Genomic DNA, 21,873 nt, shown 5'->3' with positions numbered 1-21,873 from the left:
AGATGTGCATTGGCCATGCTAAAGTTCTTCCTCAGTGTACCCGAACGGGCGCCAGAGTGGCGACTAGGGGATTTGCGCAGTAACTTCTTGCAGTGTTAATGTAAGCCTACTTGTGACACTAATAAATAAACTTTAAATGATATGTTACAATCAGGGGAGGGAGGCAAACTGAACTCCCCTGCTTTTCTTACCATCTGACTGTAAGCAGAGGTGTTTTAACTTCTGGAATAGGTTATGGCGCCCCTCTGGAAATACTGTGGTTTGTGAAGTCATTTTAAAGTGACTCATAGCAAACTTTCTTTAGAGTTAAATGAAAAGTATTATTTATTCTTACATTCAAACCCAGGGCTGGTGGTTGTCGCAATTACATACACGCAAGCAAATGAGAATGAAAGGAAAGAGAAGAGTTTTACAACTAGGAATAATTTAAGATAAAAATAAACCAAAGATATGGATGCTAATTCACATGACTGTCAGAGTCCCGTGAGAGCTAAGATCACGTAGAAGTTAAGATTCAGGTGAGTTCAGCTAGCTGAAAGCAGGAGTTGCTGAATTCCTTCGAAGTTAGTGATGACACAGTAACATGAGGCTGGTATACAGAATCTTGGTCTACCCTACAGGTGAATCTTCCAGAGAACCAGGCTTTGAGTGGGTGTTAGGAACAAGATATAGTTTTAAGTTCAATTTATATTCTTTATTTGTGGGGTTAAAAGACAAAACTGAATCTAGTTTCATTTTAGAATGGAGATAGCAGGTCTGGAGCTGTTCGTATACCTGCATTGTTAATGAGATTTTCTGACTCTTGAGAGAGAGTTTTAGCAAACATAAGGTAGAAAAACTGTGCTGTTGCCTAGCAACAGTGGTCTAGAAAGAGGAAGAGAGTCAGAACAGCAGGTTTTTCGTTCAGATTATGCTGTATGGTGAAAGGAGTGGACTTGCTAGCAGATTGCTGAGGAAAATAAGCCTAAAATTATTGGATGAGTTGCTCCAAAGTTAAATTAACAGTGAGTGTCGAGTGAGTTCTGGACCTCAAGGGAGATACCAAGTTGTCAGTAGTCAACTGGGAAAAGCTACTACAAGGAGAAGGTCCTAAAGGGAAAAGGTCCCAAAAGGACCTTTTAAGTCAAAGGATAAGAACAGCAATCTGGAAAGGATTTTGTTAAGTGAAGTCAAGAGTGTGAAAAAGAGGAAAAGGCTCCAAGTTCAAAGAGAGGAAACCTCTGGAAGCCGACCTGGTACAAAATGGGTTTACAAGAATCCAGAAGATCCAAGGAGACAGCCAAAGATATGTGACACCTTGCCATGGGCCTGTGAAACAGTGGTCATAGAATCAGAGAATCCCGACAGTGCAGAAGGAAGCCATTTGGCCCATCGAGTCTGCACTGACCACAATCCCACCCAGGCCCTATTCCCGTAACCCCATGCATTTACCCTAGCTAGTCCCCTGACACTAGGGTCAATTTAGTATGGCCAATCAACCTAACCCGCACATCTTTGGAGTGTGGGAGGAAACCGGAGCACTCAGAGGAAACCCACACAGACACAGGAAGAATGTGCAAACTCCACACAGACAGTGACCCGAGGCCGGAATTGAACCTGGGACCCTGGCGCTGTGAGGCAGCAGTGCTAGCCACCGTGCTGCCCACCGTGTTCTGTTAGTATGGCTGAATACTTGAGAGAGTATGTGGAAGGTGCTTGAATGCGCCTTCTGGCGATTCTGGTGAGAGGAATATCAGAAGGAGAGACTGAAATCTCCTGGAGATTCCCACCTGGAGGTGGAACCTTGTTGAAGATGTCCAAGTTAAAGTGTCGCTTTGGAGGACAGTCCAAGGCGAATTCTTCAAAAGTGGATATTGGAAACCCAAGTTAAAAGACAGAGTAAAGTCTATTTAATGTAAGTAGGCTTACATTAACACTGCAATGAAGTTACTGTGAAACTCCCCTAGTCGCTGCATTTTGGTGCCTGTTCGGATACATTGAGGGAGAATTTAGAATGGTCAATGCACCTAACCAGCACATCTTTCGGATTGTAGGAGGAAACAGGAGCGCCCGAGGCCTGGGAATCAAACCCGAGTCTCTGGCGCTGTGAGGCAGCGGTGCTAATTATTGTGCCACCATGTTGCTCCGCTTTGTGTGAGATCAGTTGGGTCACAGTGTGAGAAGCATTTGGGGGGATTTGGTGAGAAATCCATAGCATCTGTTAGGGGTGGCATCTGATTTGGTTTCAGAGTGTGGTGTGTCTGACCACAGGTCACCTATTTGTTTACATGGATTGTATACTTACTGTCTACATTAGAGTACAAGACAAATGTTGTAATTTGTGTTATCCTTATGAATCTGTATGCATTTATAAATGTATAATTGGTGAAGGAGTATTATAATATGGTTAATTTTTTTGCTTAAATAAATATTTTAATGGGCTGTAACTTCCTCGGAGTGGCAATCAGCATTGAATTGCCCCTCTGTGCTCACTTGCCTATGCCGAATTTCTTCTGTGCCTGTCTCACTGAACCTTCTGACTCGGGCTGGGTGAGATCTCAGTAGGGGAGCACATCCTCGAGCCTAGTGTCGATGTACCGTCTGGATCTTTACAAGGGCCAGTCTGGGTCTTTACAATAGTCACCCAGAAGTTAGAAAAAGTTTTTTTCCTGAGTAACTGTTACTGTAACCATGGTGTAACCCTGGCGAAACCATCCAAAGTTTCTGATTTAAATTGTATTTTCAGATGGTTCACAGTGCAGGGCAATTGCCCAGGGGAGGTTGCACTTCTGGCCAATACCATGCAAATGCTTACCTGTGAACTTTCGATAGGGATGCCCCAGTTTATTGTTGGGCTATTTATCTTTCTCCACGCACATGCAGTGGTGCAACCTCTGAGACTTCTGTGATGCTGTCCAGTGGTCACTCTCTAAACAAAAAATAAAAGTTTGGATCATTCAAGCCAGTTTCCCCTGGGATCTGACTTGTCCAGTAGCAATATTAACTTGAATCATAACACAGGTATCTGTAACTCACTGACAGCTAATTTCTTTCCAGAGCGATCCCTCTGAAGACGAGTTTGCCAGAAATTCGGAGTTGCGGAAACTTCAGATATTTGGCGCTGGACCCAAGATGATGGGCCTGGGCCTCAGGACAAAGAACAGAGAGGGTAATATCATGCAATTGTTATAGGTCATTTGAAAAGTATAATCGAATAAGTGAATATTTTGGATTCAAGCAGTTTAATGTGTTCAGTTGCTTTTGTTGTGTAATCATCAAGCTTCATATTTTGGAATACATATTGCCAGTATGACTTGTTAGAGATTGGAAAACTCTGCAGAACATGCAGTCGTGTTTCTAGCAAGCAGCTATACAGGAGAGGAAATCCATGCTTTAAATGACTAGTTTATCTAATCAATATTTAAGATTTGTTTAAGCCTATATGTTCAAGATACTGATAAAATTACATTAAAAATCATATGCAGCACTTGCATCCTGGTTGGATGACCCTGTGAGATGGTTGACATTCCTAGGTGAGGTACCATGTTACTGAGAATCAATGTGACTCCGCCCAAACCTGCTTGAGTGGGCCTGTAATTGGAACTTCTTTCTTGAGCAAAGGGAATCCTTGGATTGTGTAGTTAGAACATTAGCATATAAGATTTATTTTGCAATTTATGTAATTCTTATAAATCTGTACATATCGATAAAGGTGTAGTGTGAATGAAGGAGCACTCTATTCTGTCTGCTGGGTCCATATTCCCTGACATCTGTTTGTCTAGTATGGAGCACTTTAAAATTTAGAAAATTTATCTACATTACATCTACTGTGTTATCGTCTACTCTGTCACTCCCTCAGAAAATTCAGAAAGGTTGTGCAAGCAGGATTTTCCCTTTTGAAATCCATGCTGACCGTGCATTTTTAAAATATATGTTTAACTATTCTCTCCGTTATTAGAAGCTCCATTTTTCCGACCACTAATATTACATTGGCTGGATAAAAAGGTCCTGGGCATGTTTTATCTCTCTTAAATAGATAGCTTTTTGTCAGTGCACAACTGAAGATGCAACTGAAATTGGGTGTGAGGAAGTTTAGGGTTAGTCCATTTATTATTGCTGCATTGAGCAGGAGAAGAGAGTGCCTTATGGAATAGGGATCAGGTAATCGACTATGACTGCATGTAGATAGGATTCCATTTCTTCCAGTTATACCTGTCACTTTTTTTTAAGGTTGAAATGCATGAAAAAATTTGCATTTTTTAAAAAAAAGAAGGAAATAGTCGTCTATAAGATGTTTAGATGAGGTAAACAAGGACCAAGGAGGCAGGTTTAAGGTATTGATGAAGAGATGCAGGGTGGCTGTAATGAAGAACATTGTAAATGACCTGGAACTCCCTTCCCATGAAGGTAATGGAAGTGAGGTTGATGCACAACTTCATAAGGAGATGAATTGGGCACTTTAGGGAAATAAACTTGCAGGGGTAGAGGTGGGGCATGGATCTGATTGGATTGATGTGAGAAAAAACCTTTTTCACGGTAGCACAGTGGTTACCAGTGCTGCTTCACAGCGCCAGGGACCCGGGTTCAATTCCAGTCTCGGGTGGAGATTGTATGTTCTCCTCGTGTCTGCATGGGTTTCCTCCCACAGTCCAAAAATGTGCAGGTTAGGTTGATTGGCCATGGCAAATTGCCCCATAGCGTCAGGGGGATTAGCAGGATACATATGTGGGGTTTGGGGGTAAATAGGGCCTGGGTGGGATTGTGGTCAGTACAGACCTGATGGGCCGAATGGCTTCCTTCTGCACTGGAGGGATGCTATGATTCTATGTGAGTGATTGGGGTCTGAATGCACTGTCTGGAAGTGTGGTGGAGGCAGGTTCAATCGAGGCATTCAAGAGGACATTGGATGAAATGTGCAGGGTAATGGCACTAAGTGTTCGTTTGGCGAGTCAGTGCAGACATGATGGGCCAAACGGCTACCTCCTGTGCCATAACAGTTATGTGATTCTGAGAACCGGCATGCATCCAATGAGCCGAACAGCCTCTTCCTTTGTGGTTGTGACTTGATAAGCTGCTGATAGTGTGCCTGACAACTGAACTTGACATTTGTGCCGTTGAGTTCTTCTTTTAAGTTGCTCCATTTCAAGGTGTTCCACTTTAATGTTGATCAATACGACGTGTAGCATGTTTTGTTTTAACATTGTTTTATGCTAGGTCTGACTGATGGTTGGGTGACCCAATTGGCGTCATTTTGGAGATGCCTTTCCTGCTCCCTGACCTTCTTTCTCTCTCCTGGCACCCTCCTGATCATTGGCAACCTGTCCCATCAGTGTCAACGCTTCCTCCTGCTGACCCTCCCAGACTTTCTCGTCTTCCTCTTGCCTCTGCAGCTTTCATCTGCAACTTGAAGTTGCTCTTTCTGCCTTTGGCAAGCCAAAAAGTTGGGGAACAGGAGAGGCAGTGAGGCTGAGGGTCAGAGGAGCGGGGAGAGGTGGTTAGTCTGAGAATTGGGGAAGTGAGAGGCGGTGAGTCTGAGGGTCAGGGGAGTGGGAGAGGCGGTGAGTCTGAAGATTGGAAGAGCGGCAGAGATGGTGAAACTGAGGGTCGGGGGAGTGGGAGAGGTGGTGGGTCGGAGGGTCGCGCATCTACCCCAGAAGGTTGAGGATGTTCCATCGTTGAATATATTTAAACATGGATAGACAGATTTTTGGTGTCTCAGAATTAAGGAAAATGGGGAGTGGGCAGGAAAATTGAGTTGAAGCCAAAGAGCAGCTGTTATTTTTGTGTTGAATGGCAGAGCAGGCATGATGTGCTGTGTGGTCTACTCCTGATTCTGTTTCTTATGTTCCTTACAGCATTTAATTTGAGTCATGCTGTTCCTGAATTCCTTTGTGTGCTAATTTGAAATGCCTATTTCTGGCTCACTTTTTGTTGTGTTAAATTCAAAACGGGCCCTTTCTTAGCCCTTTGCTGTCTTGTGTCTCTCCAGTCGTCGGCAGCCTTCTGGTCAAAAGATTATTATTATCTGTGTACATTCATGGTGAGTGTTGTAGGCTGCTTAGCTTAGAGCCCAGCCCAGGACTAACTGTGTATGCACACTTTGCAATAGTTCTTGGATAGTGTTGTTGAAGTTCTTCTCTTTTGCTCATATGTTGCTTGAAGTTTATATTTTTTTCGCTTCTAATCATTGGGTTCATTTTCCTTTCAGATGCGGAGTTTTCAGTGACTCTGAGATCAACGGGACACCGAAAGAATGCAGAGATACAGTTGCCTCGCATGCAAATGAGACAGCGGAAAGGAGCCCTGGCTGTTAACTTTGTAAGTTCGGAGTTATGCTGCTGTATGATTTGCTTTCGTTGAGTTGAAATATATTTTAAAAATGCTATTTTTGTTTTTAATTTCCATCTACTTTTCTTCTTTTCTGGGCTCTGTCAACAGGGTTGTGTTGTGATCGGATTGCATTTGGCTCTTCATCTTCAGTCTTTTCTGAATACTTAATTAGATGCTCATAGAAAAGAAGCAGTCACTCTCATCTCTTAGAGCCTTTATATGATTAACGCGCTCTATTTCTTTTCATACCACAGGGAGATTGCAGGGAGATGCAAAAATTATGGGACATTTCACTTATCTTAATATAGACTGGGATAGGAATAATGTGGGCACAGAGGGAAAGTTTCTGATGTGTGTTGGGAGAAAGTTCTTGATCAGGAGTTACTATCTCAATAAGGAACAAGGTACTGTTGAATCTGATTCTGCAGAATGAGGTGGACCAAATGTCAGCGGGGGCATTTAAGAAACAGTATCATAAGTTAGCTATGAAAAAAGGCAAGGATCAATTTGGAGTAAAAATACTTAATCGAAGAGAGGAGAGGACCAACTTTGCTGAGTTGAGAATGGATCTTCTCCAGGTAAACTGGAATCAAAACTTGACAAGCAAAACTGCAATTTAACCATGGACTATCTTTAAATATCATTCTGTCTGCATACAATCGAGGTGCAATCCCATGAGGGGAAAAGGTGAGCAGCCAAAAGTAGAGTTTGCTGGATAATGAGTGCGTAAGGTGAAGCAGAGAAAAGATAATGTGACCCAAGTCGATAAGTCCCCTGGGCCTGATGAAATGTATCCTAGGATTCTTTGGGAGGCGAGGGATGAGATTGCAGAGCCTTTGGCTTTGATCTTTGGGTCCTCACTGTCCACGGGGATGGTGCCAGAGGACTGGAGAGTTGCAAATGTTGTTCCTCTGTTTAAGAAAGGGAATAGAAATGACCCTGGTAATTATAGACCGGTTAGTCTGACTTCGGTGGTTGGTAAATTGATGGAAAAGGTCCTTAGGGATGGGATTTACGACCATTTAGAAAGATGCGGATTAATCCGGGATAGTCAGCACGGATTCGTGAAGGGCAAATCGTGCCTCACAAATTTGATAGAATTTTTTGAGGAGGTAACTAGGTGTGTTGATGAAGGTAGGGCGGTTGATGTCATATACATGGATTTTTGTAAGGCGTTTGATAAGGTCCCCCATGGTCGGCTTATGATGAAAGTAAGGAGGTGTGGGATAGAGGGAAAGTTGGCCGATTGGATAGGTAACTGGCTATCTGATCGAAGACAGAGGGTGGTGGTGGATGGAAAATTTTCGGACTGGAGGCAGGTTGCTAGCGGAGTGCCGCAGGGATCGGTGCTTGGTCCTCTGCTCTTTGTGATTTTTATTAATGACTTAGAGGAGGGGGCTGAAGGGTGGATCAGTAAATTTGCTGATGACACCAAGATTGGTGGAGTAGTGGATGAGGTGGAGGGCTGTTGTAGGCTGCAAAGAGACATAGATAGGATGCAAAGCTGGGCTGAAAAATGGCAAATGGAGTTTAACCCTGATAAATGTGAGGTGATTCATTTTGGTAGGACTAATTTAAATGTGGATTACAGGGTCAAAGGTAGGGTTCTGAAGACTGTGGAGGAACAGAGAGATCTTGGGGTCCATATCCACAGATCTCTAAAGGTTGCCACTCAAGTGCATAGAGCTGTGAAGAAGGCATATAGTGTGTTAGCTTTTATTAACAGGGGGTTGGAGTTTAAGAGCCGTGGGGTTATGCTGCAACTGTACAGGACCTTGGTGAGACCGCATTTGGAATATTGCGTGCAGTTCTGGTCACCTCACTATAAGAAGGATGTGGAAGCGCTGGAAAGAGTGCAGAGGAGATTTACCAGGATGCTGCCTGGTTTGGAGTGTCGGTCTTATGAGGAAAGGTTGAGGGAGCTGGGGCTGTTCTCTCTGGAGCGGAGGAGATTGAGGGGAGACTTAATAGAGGTTTATAAAATGATGAAGGGGATAGATCGAGTGAACGTTCAAAGACTATTTCCTCGGGTGGATGGAGCTATTACAAGGGGGCATAACTATAGGGTTCATGGTGGGAGATATAGGAAGGATATCAGAGGTAGGTTCTTCACGCAGAGAGTGGTTGGGGTGTGGAATGGACTACCTGCAGTGATAGTGGAGTCAGACACTTTAGGAACATTTAAGCGGTTATTGGATAGGCACATGGAGCACACCAGGATGGTAGGGAGTGGGATAGCTTGATCTTGGTTTCAGATGAAGGTCGGCACAACATCGTGGGCCGAAGGGCCTGTTCTGTGCTGTAATGTTCTATGTTCTATGTAAGTCAGTTGATAATACACGTGAGAGCCAAACGAAATAACAAAGTTCATGAGGGAGGTGAAAAAACTAATAAGGGTAAAGAGAGAGTAGGTTAGTGGTGGGGAAATTATTGGAGAAGTTTCTTAGGGACAGGATGTACTCGCGTCTGGAAGAGAATAGGCTGATTAGCGATAGGCAGCATGGTTTTGTGAAAGAGAGGTCGTGTCTCACAAATGTGCTTGACTTTGAGGAAGTGACAAGAAAAATTGGCTAGGGCAGGGCAGTGGATGTTGTACACATGGACTTTAGAACCTTTAAGATAAGGTTCCTCAAGGCAGGCTGATACAGAAGGTAAAGTCAATTGGGATCCAAGGTGAGCTGGTAAGATGGATGCAAAACTGGCCTGAGCATAGAAAAGAGGTGGAGTTGGTGGCGTTGGACTGGGGTAAGCACAGTAAGAAGTCTCACAACACCAGGTTAAAGTCCAACAGTCTCACAACACCAGGTTAAAGTCCAACAGGTTTAGTTGGTAGCATAAGCTTTCGGAGTGTTACTCCTGAAAGCTTGTGCTACCTGACACACCTGAAGGAGGAGTGACACTCCGAAAGCTTGTGCTGCCAAGTAAACCTGTTGGACTTTAACTTGGTGTTGTGAGACTTCTTACGGCATAGAAAGCAGAGAGTAGCAGTGGAAGGGCACCTTTCTAACTTGAGGTCTGTGACAAGCAGTGTTCCACAAGGATCAGTGCTGGGACCTCTGTTGTTTATAAATGATTTGGAAGAAAATGTAGGTGATCTGGTTAGTAAATTTGCAGGTGATACAAAAATTGGGGAAGTAACAGACAATGAGGAGGATTGTCAGAGCATACAGCAGGATATAAATCCACTGGGCCAAAAGATAGCAGATGGAATTTAACCTGGACAAATGTGAGGTGATGCGATTTGGAAGGTCTACTGCAGAAGAAAGGTATGTGTTAAATAGTAGAGCCCTTAGAAGTATTAGCATACAGAGGAATCTAGGCGTGTAGATCCACAGTTACCTGAAGGTGGCAACTCAGGACAAGGTGGTCAAGAAGGTGTATGGCATACTGGCCTTCATCGGTCAGGGCGATAAGTATAGGAATTGGAAAATCAAGTTGCAACTGTATAAGACTTTGGTTAGGCCACATTTGGGGTATTATGTACACTTCTGGTCACCACACTACCGGAACGATGTCGCTGCATTGGAAAGGGTGCAGTAGAAGAAATTTATGAGGATGTTGCCTAGTTTGGAGGATATGGATTATGAGGACAGGTTGATCAAACTTGGATTGTTTTCATTGGAACGCGGAGGATGAGGGGGGGACCTGATAGAGATTTACAAGATTATGACAGGCTTAGATTTCCCAGGGTTGAAGGGTCAATTTCTCGGGGGCTTGGTTGAAAGTGAGAGGGAAAGTTTAAAAGAGAGAAATATTTTTAAAACTTTATTCATGAGATGTGGGCCTCGCTGGCTAGATCAGCATTTCTTGCTTCATCCGTAATTACCCTTGAAGGTGGTGAGCTGTCTTCTTGAACCATTGCAGTCCCTTTGATTTAAGTACACCCACAGTACTGTTAGGGAGGGAGGTCCAGGATTTTGGCCTAGCGACAGTGAAGGAATGGCTGATATATTTTCAAATGAGAATGGTAAATTGCTTGGAGGGGAAATTCCAGGTGGTGGTGCTCCCAGGTATCTGCTGTCCTTATCCTTCTAGATGGTAGTGGCCAATTCCTGCAGTGCATCTTGTAGATGGTACACAATGCTGCTGCTGTGCGCCATGGTGGAGGGATTGAATGTTGGTGGATAGGGTGCTGGTCAAGCGAGCTGCTTTGTCCCGGATGGTTTTGAGCTTCTTGAGTATTGTTGGAGTTGCACTCATAGAATCCCTACAGTGCAGGAGAAGGCCATTCGGCCCATCGAGTCTGCACTGACCACAATCCCACCCAGGCCCTATTCCCGTAACGCTACATATTTACCCTCCTAATCCCCCTGACACTAGGGTCAATTTAGCGTGGCCAATCCACCTAACCCACACATCTTTGAACTGTGGGAGGAAACTGGAGCACCCGGAGGAAATCCACGCAGACACGGGGCGAATGTGCAAACTCCACACAGACAGTGACCCAAGGCCGGAACTGAACCCAGCTCCCTGGCGCTGTGAGGCAGCAGTGCTAACCACTGTGATACCGTGCTGTCCAGACAAGTGGAGAGTATTCTATCACATTCCTGATTTTGGATTTGTAGATGGTGGACAGACTTTAGGGGGTCAGAGGTTGCTCGCTGCACGATTCCTAGCCTTTGACTTGCTCTTGTAACCATAGTATTTATATGGCTAGTCCAGTTCAGTTTCCCATCAGTGGTAACTCCACAAACACACCTCCGCCCCTGGAATTTGATAATAGAGGATTCATAGAAATAGAAATTATCATAGAAACCCTACAGTGCAGAAGGAGGCCATTCGGCCCATCGAGTCTGCACCGACCACAATCCCACCCAGGCCCTACCCCCACATATTTTACCCTCTAACCTTCGCATCCTAGGACTCTAAGGGGCAATTTTTAACCTGGCCAATCAACCTAACCCGCACATCTTTGGATGGTTATCCCCTTGAATGGTTATTGAATGGTTATCAAGCGATGGTTATCCCCTTGAATGAAGGGGGTGATCATTAGATCATCTTTTGTTTGTGATGGTCAGTGCCTGACATTTGTGTGGCACAAATATTACTTGATATGGAGATGCCGGCGTTGGACTGGGGTAAACACAGTAAGAGTTTTAACAACACCAGGTTAAAGTCCAACAGGTTTATTTGGTAGCAAATGCCATTAGCTTTCGGAGTACTGCTCCTTCGTCAGATGGAGTGGAAATCTGCTCTCAAACAGGGCACAGAGACACAAAATCAAGTTACAGAATACTGATTAGAATGCGAATCTGTACAGCCAACCAGGTCTTAAAGATACAGACAATGTGAGTGGAGGGAGCATTAAGCACAGGTTAAAGAGATGTGTATTGTCTCCAGACAGGACAGCCAGTGAGATTCTGCTAGTCTAGGAGGCAAGCTGTGGGGGTTACTGATAGTGTGACATAAACCCAACATCCCGGTTGAGGCTGTCCTCATGTGTGCGGAACTTGGCTATCAGTTTCTGCTCAGCGACTCTGCGCTGTCGTGTGTCGCGTAGGCCATCTTGGAGAACGCTTACCAGAAGATCAGAGGCTGAATGCCCGTGACCGCCGAAGTGCTCCCCAACAGGAAGAGAACAGTCTTGCCTGGTGATTGTCGAGCGGTGTTCATTCATCTGTTGTCGTAGCGTCTGCATGGTTTCCCCAATATAATATTACAAATATTACTTGCCATATGTCAGCCTAAGCCGGAATATTGTCTCGATCTTGCTGTATTTGAACATGGACCGTTTCAGTATCTGAGAAGTTGCGAATGGTGCTGAGCATTTTGCAGTCATCAGCAAACATCCCCACATATGATGAAAGCAAGGTCATTGCTGAAGCAATTGAAACTGGTTGGACATAGGACACTACTCTGAGGAAGTCCTACAGTGATGTCCTGGGATTGACCTTTAGCCACTGCAACCATTTTCATAGAATCATAGGAACCCTACAGTGCAGAAAGAGGCCATTTAGCCCATCGAGTCTGCACCGACCACAATCCCACCCAGGCCGTACCCCCTTATCACTACATATTTACCCGCTAATCCCTCCAACCCACGCATCTCAGGACACTAAGGGGCAATTTTAGCATGGCCAATCAACCTAACCCGCACATCTTTGGACTGTGGGAGGAAACCGGAGTACCCGGAGGAAACCCACGCAGACACGAGGAGAATGTGCAAACTCCACACAGACAGTGATCCAAACCGGGAATCGAACCCAGGTCTCTGGAGCTGTGAAGCAGCAGTGCTAACCACTGCTACCGTGCCGTGCCGTTTCCTTTGTGTCCGGTACTGAAACCAGTGAAGGGTTTTCCCCCTAATTCCCATTGACTCCAGTTTTATTCGGAGTCATGCCATACTCAGTCAAATACTGGTGTCAAGGGCAGTCACGCTCACCTCCCCTCCGGAACTCAGCTATTTTTTCCATGTTTGAACCAAGACTATAATGAGGCCAGGAGCTGACTGATCCTGGACAAGCCCTCATTTGGGCGACACAGTGGTTAGCAATGCTGCTTCACAGCTCCAGGGACCTGGGTTTGATCCCTGGCTTGGGTCACTGTCTGTGTGGAGTTTGCACATTCTCCTCGTGTCTGCGTGGGTTTCCTCCGGGTGCTCCGGTTTCCTCCCACAGTCCAAAGATGTGCGGGTTAGCTGCATTGGCCATGCTAAATTGCCTCTTAGTGTCCCGGGATGCTTAAATTAGAGGGATTAGCAAGGTAAATATGTAGGGTTGTAGGGATAGGGCCTAAGTGGGATTGTTGTCGTTGCAGACATGATGGGCCAAATGGCCTCCTTCTGCACCTTAGGGATTCTGTGATTGTATGGCTCTGGCGGAACCCAAACTGAGCATCCAAGAGCGGTTATTACTAACTAAGTGCCACCTCATAGCATGGTTGATGACCTCTTCCATCACTTTATTGATGATCGAGAATTGACTGATGGGGCAGTAATTGTTCGGGTTGGATTTGTCTTGTTCCTTGCGGAAAGGACATAACTGGGCAATTTTCCATATTTCTGGGTAGATTCTGGTGTTGCAACTATACTGGAACAACTTGGCTAGGAGCACAGCAGGTTCTGGAGCACAGGTCTTCAGTATTATTGCCAGAATGTTGTCAGGGCCCATAGCCTTTTCGGTATCCAGTGCTTTCAGCATACAAAAGGTCTAGGCAACTAAAAACTGAGGAAGCCCTTGAGGAGTATAGAGAAAGTAGGATGGAACTTAAATGCGGAATTAGGAGGGCTAAAAGGGGCCATGAAATGTCTTTAGCTAACAGGTTCAAGGAGAATCCCAAGGCATATATTAGGAGCAAGAGGATAGCAAGAGAAAGAGTAGGCCCAGTCAAGGACAATGGAGGGAATTATGCGTGGAGCCACAGGACGTGGGTGAAGTCCTTAATGAATACTTTGTATCGATATTCACCTAGGAGATGGACATGATGGAAGTTGAGTTCAAGGATAGGTGTGTGAATGCTCTAGAGAATGTCAATATATCGAAGGAGAAAATGTTGGGTATCCTAAATTACATTAAGATAGACAAGTACCCGGGGCCGGATGGGATTTATCCCAGATTACTGCGGGAGGAAACGGAAGAAATGTTTGGTTTGATTTATTATTGTCACATGTATTAGTATACAATGAAAAGTATTGTTTCTTGCGTGCTACACAGACAAAACATACCATTTCCTCCAGGTGCTCTAGTTTCTTCCCACAGTCCAAAGATGTGCAGGTTAGGTTGATTGGCCATGCTAAATTGACCCTCATGTCAGGAGGATTAACAGAGTAAATGTGTGGGATTACAGGAAGAGGGCCTGGATAGAATGTGGTCGGTACAGTCTCAATGGGCTGAGTGGCGGCCTCCTGTCCTGTCGGGATTCTATGAGAGAGTATGTTTTTCGGAATGGAGGTCTGTGGTGTTCTGAAGGCATCAGTGCTGGGACCTCTGTTGTTTGTAAATGATCTGGAGGAAAACGTGGGTGATCTGATTAGTAAGTTTGCAGATGACATGAAGATTGGTAGAGTTGTTGATAGTGCTGGGGATTGTCAGAGGCTACAACAGGATATAGATAGAATGGCAATCTCGGGCACAGTAATGGCAGATGTTGTTTAATCTGGACAAATGCAAGATGATGCATTTTGGAGGATCAAATTTTGGTGTGAATTATACAGTAAATAACAGAACCCTTAGGAACATGAACATATAGGGGATCTGGGATTGCAAGTTCACAGTTCCCTAAAAGTGGCAATTAAGAAGGCATATGGCATGCTTTCCTTCAACAGCCGGGGCACTGAGTACAAAAATTGGCAAATGATATTGCAGCTATATAAAACATTGGTTAGTTTGCATTTGGAGTATAGCGTGCAGTTCTGGTCGTCACACTACCTGAAGGACATGGAAGCTTTGGAGAGAGGATGTTAAGGGCGTTGACTATGAGGAGAGGTTGAATCAACTATGATTGCTTTCATTGGAAAGACGGAGGCTGAGGGGAGACCTGATGGAGGTCTACAAAATTATGAGAGGCATAGACAGGGTGGATAATCAAAGGCTTTTTCTCAGGGTGGAAGTGTCAATTACAAGGGGGCACAGGTCAAGTTGAGAGAGGGAAAGATTAAGGGAGATGTGTGGGGGATGTTTTTCATTCAGAGTGGTGGGTACCTGGAACACACTGCCAGAGGTGGAAGCAAGCACATTAGCAGCATTTGAGAGGCATCTGGATAGGTACATGAATATGGAGGGAATAGAGGGATACAGTCCGAGTAAGGGCAGAAGGTTTTTATCTAGTTTAGTTGGGGCATCATGATTGGCACAGGCTTGGGGGACCAAAGGGCCGGTTCCTCTGCTGTACTTTTCTTTGTTTCTTGATATCACATGGAGTGAATCAAATTGCCTGAAGACTGATGCCTGTGATGGTTTGAGTTATAAGGAGAGGCTGGATAGACTGGGACTTTTTTCTCTGGAGCGTAGGAGGCTGAGGTCTATAAAATAATGAGGGGCACAGATCAGCTAGATAGTCAATATCTTTTCCCAAAGGTAGGGGAATCTAAAACTAGAGGGCATAGGTTTAAGGTGAGAGGGGAGAGGTACAAAAGTGTCCAGAGGGGCAATTTTTTCACACAGAGGGTGTTGCGTGTCTGGAACAAGCTGCCAGAGGTAGTAGTAGAGGCGGGTACAATTTTGTCTTTTAAAAAGCATTCAGACAGTTACATGGGTAAGATGTGTATCGAGGGATATGGGCCAAATGCGGGCAATTGGGATTAGCTTAGGGGTTTAAAAAAAAGGGTGGCATGGACAAGTTGGGCTGAAGGGCCTGTTTCCATGCTGTAAACCTCTATGACTCTGTGACTGTGATGCTGGAAACCTCCAAAGGAGAGTGAGATAAATCATCCACTTGACGCTTCTGGCTGAAGATCTGCGAAAGCTTTAGCCTTATTTTTTGCACTGCTGTACTGATCTCCATCATTGAGGATGGAGATATTCATGGAGCTTATTCATGGGGATTAGCAGGGTAAATATATGGGGTTATGGGGATAGGGCCCGGGTGGGATTGTCAGTGTATGCTTAATGGGCAGAATGGTCTTCTTTTGCACTGTAGGAATTCTACGATTCTTTTATGATCCTATTTGGCATGGTTGTAGTGCCACACAACATGTTGGAGAGTATCCTCAATGTGAAGATGGGGCTTGTCTCCACAAGGACTGTGCGGTGGTCACTTCTACTGACATCAATTGTGCCAGGCAGGTGTGTGAGGATGAGGTCAAGTAGGTTTTTCTCTCTTGGTCCCAATGCCATGTGCTTTAATGTTGCTACTCAGCCAACGTTAGCAATAACGTTATTGAAAATCTCAAGTATACTAAGTTCTTTGTCAATTCTATCAATAGCATCCTCACAAAAACTGCAGCAGATTCATCAAATATAGTTTCCCATTCACTAAATTCATGTTGACGATCAGATCATTATTATTCAACTGTCCATTTATTGCATCCTTGTGTTTGAAGGAATTTTCAGAGAGATGAGATGAGTGGAACAATGAGAGTTGCTGTAAGGAGGAGAGGATGCTCTAGGAATTGAGGGACAGATCAGAATGTGATTTTGTTAGAAGGGCCACACTTCCATCACAGAATTTTTAGGCCGCATTTGGAGTATTGTGTACCATTCTGGTCGCCACACTACCGGAAGGATGTTGATGCATTGGAAAGGGTGCAGAAGAGATTTACCAGGATGTTGCCTGGTTTGGAGGATATGGACTATGAAGACAGATTGAATAAACTTGGATTGTTTTCATTGGAATGTCGGAGGGTGAGGGGGGTGGTACCTGATAGAGGTTTACAAGATTCTGACAGGCTTGAACAGAGTGGATAGTCAGTCTTTTTCCCAGGGCCAAAGGGGAGATAGGTTGAGAGTGAGAGGGGGAAAGTTTAAAAGAGATGTGATAGGCAAGTTTTTCACACACACACTGGTAAATGCCTGGAATGCGCTGCCGGAGGAGGTGGTGGAAGCAGATTCTATAACAACGTTCAAGAGGCATCTGGATAGACATATAGATAGGCAGGGAATAGAGGGATATGGACCACGTAGATGCAAGAAAATATTAGATCAGAGAGGCACCTGTGTTGGCACAGACTTGGTGGGCTGGCGGGCCTGTTCCTGTGCTGTACTGTTCTTTGTTCGTTCTTTGTCTCTGGTGTGAAAAGTTAACTTGAGCTGGTATCATTAACCATGAGCCAGCTTTCCAGATCATGGCCAGTATGACAATGTAGTCATTTGCAGTAAGATCATTGTTAGAAAGGGCCTTGCTTATAATCGAACAGACACCCGAGAGGGTGATGTGGAGAGGGGCAGTGATCGTTGTTCTGCTGGCATCTAACCAGTTTGTAATCTCCCTTGAAATCTGTACCACTCAATCATCTTTGATAATGTCCCGTGCAGTACCTTGTCAGAAACATTCTGCCAGTCCATGCACACAACACTGCATTTCTCCGTGGACTACATTTGTTAGCCCTCAAAGAATTGAGAGATTTGTTGAGCACAATTGATTCTTTTGAAATGTCTACTGACTTTTATCCTTAAATATAGATGCTGTTTTCCCTTGGCACAGGTGTTTAGCTAACTGACCTGCCTGGTGGCACGGTAGCATAGTGGTTAGCACTGCTGCCTCTCAGTTCCAGGGACCTGGGTCCGATTCCTGGCTTGGGTGGAGTTGTGTGGAGTTTGCGCATTCTCTCCGTGTCTGCGTGGATTTTCTCCGGGTGCTCTGGTTTCCACCCACAGTCTGAAAGACATGCTGGTTAGTTGCATTGACCCGAACAGGCGCTGGAGTGTGGCGACTAAGAGAATTTCACAGTAACTTCATTGCAGTGATAATGTAAACCGTACCTGTGACTAATAAATAAACTTTACTTAATTTAGCTTTTCTCCTCCTTTTAGAAATGCTCCTACATTGGCTGCTCTCTACTGCTTTGATAGCCTTCACAGAATCTGAGGGTCTTAGCAGTCTCCTCCTCCTTCCTGCCGATCCTGCAATTGTGTCCTCTTTTAGTTTGGCAAACTCATCTGACATTTTCTTCTCATCTACTGTATCACCTAACTGCTCACAACCACTTTAAAAATGTATCTCCTCTCTGATATCCTTATATTAAGTTAAAATTAAAGTGAAGTCTAATGATGACCATGAAACCATTGTCAATTGTTGTAAAAACATTTCTGGTTCATTAATGGCCCTCAGAGAAGGAAATCCAACTGGTCTGGACTACTTGTGACTCCAAATCCACAGCAATATGGTTGACTCTTAATGCCTCCTGAAATGACCTAGCAGACTATTCAGTTCAATGGTGGGCAAACAGTGATGGGCAATAAATACTGACCTCGTCAGTGATGCCCACATCCCATGAATATTAAAAACTTATTAAATACTGCTTAAATTATCAACAGATTACTGATATTCATGTGAAATTTTCTTTTGATGCTGCTTTATTTCTTGTTCCCTTACTATTACTTGACTTTATTATTTTCTCATATCCTCCTTCAGATTTTTCATTGCTACAGTATTATAGTCCACATGATCCTCTTTAATTATAACTTGTTTCCAACCTCTTTATTTATTCCTGTCATCTTGAGACTACTGGTACTTCTCTTTTTTAAATTGGAACATAGAAAATAGGAGCAGGAACCTGCCAAGCCTGCTCTGCCATCCAAACAGGTGATAATAAGTACTAGAGGTTCAGTCTCACCAAGGCTCTAAAATTACAGCAAGATATCTTTACTCCTGTACTCAATTCTCTGTGTGATAAAGGCCAACAAACCATTTACCTTCCGAATTGCTTGCGACACCTCTGAGTGACTCATGAACAAGAACATCCAGCTCCCTTTGGGCATCAACACTGCCCAATCTCTCTCAATTTGAGAACTACTCTTCCTTTTTTTTTATACAAAGTGGACAATTTTACACTTATTCACAAATATTCCATCTGCTATGTTGTTACCCATTCACTCAGCCTGTCCAAATCCTCTTGCAACCTCCTTGCATCCCTCACAACTCGCGTTCCTACCTAGTTTTGTGTCATCAGAAAATTTGGAAATATTTCATTTATTTAATGGAGTGTAATTATCCACCTTTTCAATCCTTAAAAAGAAACAGTCTGTTCCTGCCTGAACTGAACTCCTGTACAGTTCTGTGCCAATTTACCCTCTCGTTTCGCCTCAGTTAGCATCTTTCTCAAGTCTGCTTTCATAAGAACATAAGAACTAGGAGCAGGAGTAGGCCATCTGGCCCCTCGAGTCTGCTCCGCCATTCAATAAGATCATGGCTGATCTTTTTGTGGACTCAGCTCCACTTACCGCCCACTCACCATAACCCTTAATTCCTTTACTGTTCAAAAATGTATCTATCCTTGCCTTAAAAACATTTAATGAGGTAGCCTCAACTGCTTCACTGGGCAGGGAATTCCACAGATTCACAACCGTTTGTGTGAAGAAGTTCCTCCTCAACTCCGTCCTAAATCTGCTTCCCCTTATTTTGAGGCTATGCCCCCTAGTTCTAGTTTCACCCGCCAGTGGAAACAACTTCCCTGCTTCTATCTTATCTATTCTCTTCATAATGTTATATGTTTTTATAAAATCTCCCCTCATTCTTCTGAATTCCAATGAGTATTTTCAGGTGTTCTAATTTTTGCACTGGCATTTTCTTTTCCTTGTTGGGCAGTGAATTTCATATTGTGGTCATTACTGCCAAGGTGCTCACCTATCTTTATTTCTGTAATGTTCTAACTGTGTTAGGGGTTGTGGGTCTTGCATAGAAAGAAACAACTTGGTTTGCACACACGGATTCAAACGAACATACAACAGATTTTATTGAAAGAGATGTTCTCTGCTGTAGAATACAAAACTGAAAATAAAACAGCAGCCTCTGCAAACACCTTAATGACATTACCATCAAATCATGTGATCACCTGCAACCCTTTTAAATATATAACAATTTCATTATTCATAACCAAATCTAGCAACACTTTTGTAGTCTGACTAACATGCAACTTGAAGAGGGAATCCTCTACATGTTTCAGGAATTCAGTTCTTTTGTTGAATCAAATATTTCTATTGCATGGGCAACAATAAAACTCATTCTGCTGTTGCTAGCCCTGCCACTCTGTTCTGAGCTCAGTTTCCCTTGTGGCAGCATGCCATCTTGTAAAATGATGATTTGGGCATGGTGGTAAACTCCGTTAAGCATCACCTGGGTATGGCTCAGGAGCACAACTCTGGCATGGAAGTCTCTGCTGCATTTCCTGCAGAGGAAGACACTGGCCTGAGAAGGTGCATGTTTCTCTGGCCTCTGTTTTCTCTGGATCCTTGTCTCATTTAGCTGAGTTTTTTGTTTCTGCTCCCTTCTTTCACTGCCCTGCTAAACACAGACTCCAGCAATCATGGCTGTCAGCAACTCCCTCCCAGTTGTCAATGTCAACATCCACCATCTTCATAGCTCATTCACAGGTGTCCTTACAGTGGAGGTATGGATGCCCAAAAAGTTGCATCCCAGTGTCCAGTTCATTACATGTGGCGGTCACCCATCTGATGAACATGCTGAGCCAGCACAGGCACTGTTGGTTTAACAATACGTGTGTGCTGATCAAGTTAGCATGCTTTGAGTTATTAATCTTATCCTGTCAAGAGAAGCCAAGGGTATGTTTGAGACAGTGAATATGGAAACTGTTCAGTCATTTCTCCTCCCTAGCATATATTGTGGAGTGCACTGAGGGTGAAGGTTTGGTAGACTCGAAATTTGCTATTCTCAATCTGATTGCTGTTTTTCCACAATCTTATTTAGCTTTGGACACACCAACTTCAGCTTTTGTGATGCAAGTGTTGATTTTCTATCAAGTAACACAACAAGTACTCCTGCTTGAGTACTGCTGGGGGGGACAGCCCGCCTGGGGGAAGCAGCAGTGGCCGTGTCTCCGGAGTGGAGTCCAGCCCTGTAACTCAGAGGGCTAAGGAAAAGAGGAGGAAGGCGGTATTAATCAGGGACTCGATGGTGAAGGGACAGACAGGCGTTTCTGCGGAGGTAGGCGGGAGTCTCGCATGGTGGTCTGTCTTCCTGGGGCCGGGATCCAGGATGTCGCTAGTCGCGTCCCGGAAATCCTGAGGTGGGAGGGAGAGGAGCCTGAGGTAGCGGTACATATTGGTACCGCTGATGTGGGTAGGAAGGGAGAAGGGGTCATGAAAAGGGAGTACAGGGAATTAGGGAGACAGCTGAGAAAGAGGAAAGCAAAGGTAGTAATCTCAGGATTACTGCCTGTGCCACGGGAAGGTGAGGGCAGGAATGGAGTGAGGTGGAAGATGAATGTGTGGCTGAGGGACTGGTGCAGGGGGCAGGGATTCAGGTTCCTGGACCATTGGGACCTCTTTAGGGGCAGGGGTGATCTGTATACAAAAAACGGGTGGAACTTGAATCACAGGGGGACCAATATCCTGGCCGGTAGGTTGGCTAAGGCTACTGGGGAGAATTTAAACTAGATAGGTTGGGGGGAGGGGAGCTAGAAGAGTTGACTAGGATCAAGGAACTAATTGATGGGGGGGAGGATGCAGGGGTAAGGGGAATTACAAAATTAATGGTAGAGGAGAGGGTGCAAGTGAATGAAGGCGGTAATTTAGATAAGGGAGTAGAGGGAGAGGGTGTTCGCGACTCATCAAAGCGGGTCCAGGTAAAAGCTGGAATAAGGACACTTTGCCTGAATGCACGAAGCATTCGGAACAAGGTAAATGAGTTGATGGTGCAAATCAGCACAAGTGAATACGATCAAGTGGGTACGATCTAGTGGCCATTACAGAAACGTGGCTGAAAGGTGAGCAGGACTGGGAGATGAATATCCAGGGGTATCAGGCGTTTAGGAAGAATAGACAGGAAGGAAAAGGTGGTGGGGTCGCGCTATTAATAAGAGATAATATCAGGGTAGTACTGAGGGATGACATAGGCTCTGAGGAACAAAACGTGGAATCATTATGGGTAGAGATGAGGAATAGTAGAGGGAGAAAGACACTAGTAGGTGTGGTATATAGGCCCCCAAATAATAATGTTGAGGTAGGGAGG

At 44.5% G+C, this 21,873-nt stretch overlaps 1 protein-coding gene across 2 annotated transcripts in view; it reads left to right on the top strand.

Annotated features, from left to right (window-relative positions):
• Positions 1 to 21,873, top strand: part of kdm5a (lysine demethylase 5A) — a 323,208-nt gene that overhangs the window by 74,982 nt on the left and 226,353 nt on the right. For both annotated transcript variants that reach the window (XM_078220321.1, XM_078220322.1), the window contains 2 exons: positions 3,037 to 3,148; positions 6,188 to 6,297. In XM_078220321.1, the coding sequence (XP_078076447.1) occupies positions 3,037 to 3,148; positions 6,188 to 6,297 (222 nt within the window). The remainder of the gene's footprint in view (positions 1 to 3,036; positions 3,149 to 6,187; positions 6,298 to 21,873) is intronic.

The sequence above is a fragment of the Mustelus asterias genome, chromosome 9 (assembly GCF_964213995.1).
Source record: "Mustelus asterias chromosome 9, sMusAst1.hap1.1, whole genome shotgun sequence".
Taxonomy (NCBI): domain Eukaryota; kingdom Metazoa; phylum Chordata; class Chondrichthyes; order Carcharhiniformes; family Triakidae; genus Mustelus; species Mustelus asterias.
Note: the sequence above shows the minus strand (reverse complement) of the source record. Positions and strands in the feature narration are given on the sequence as shown.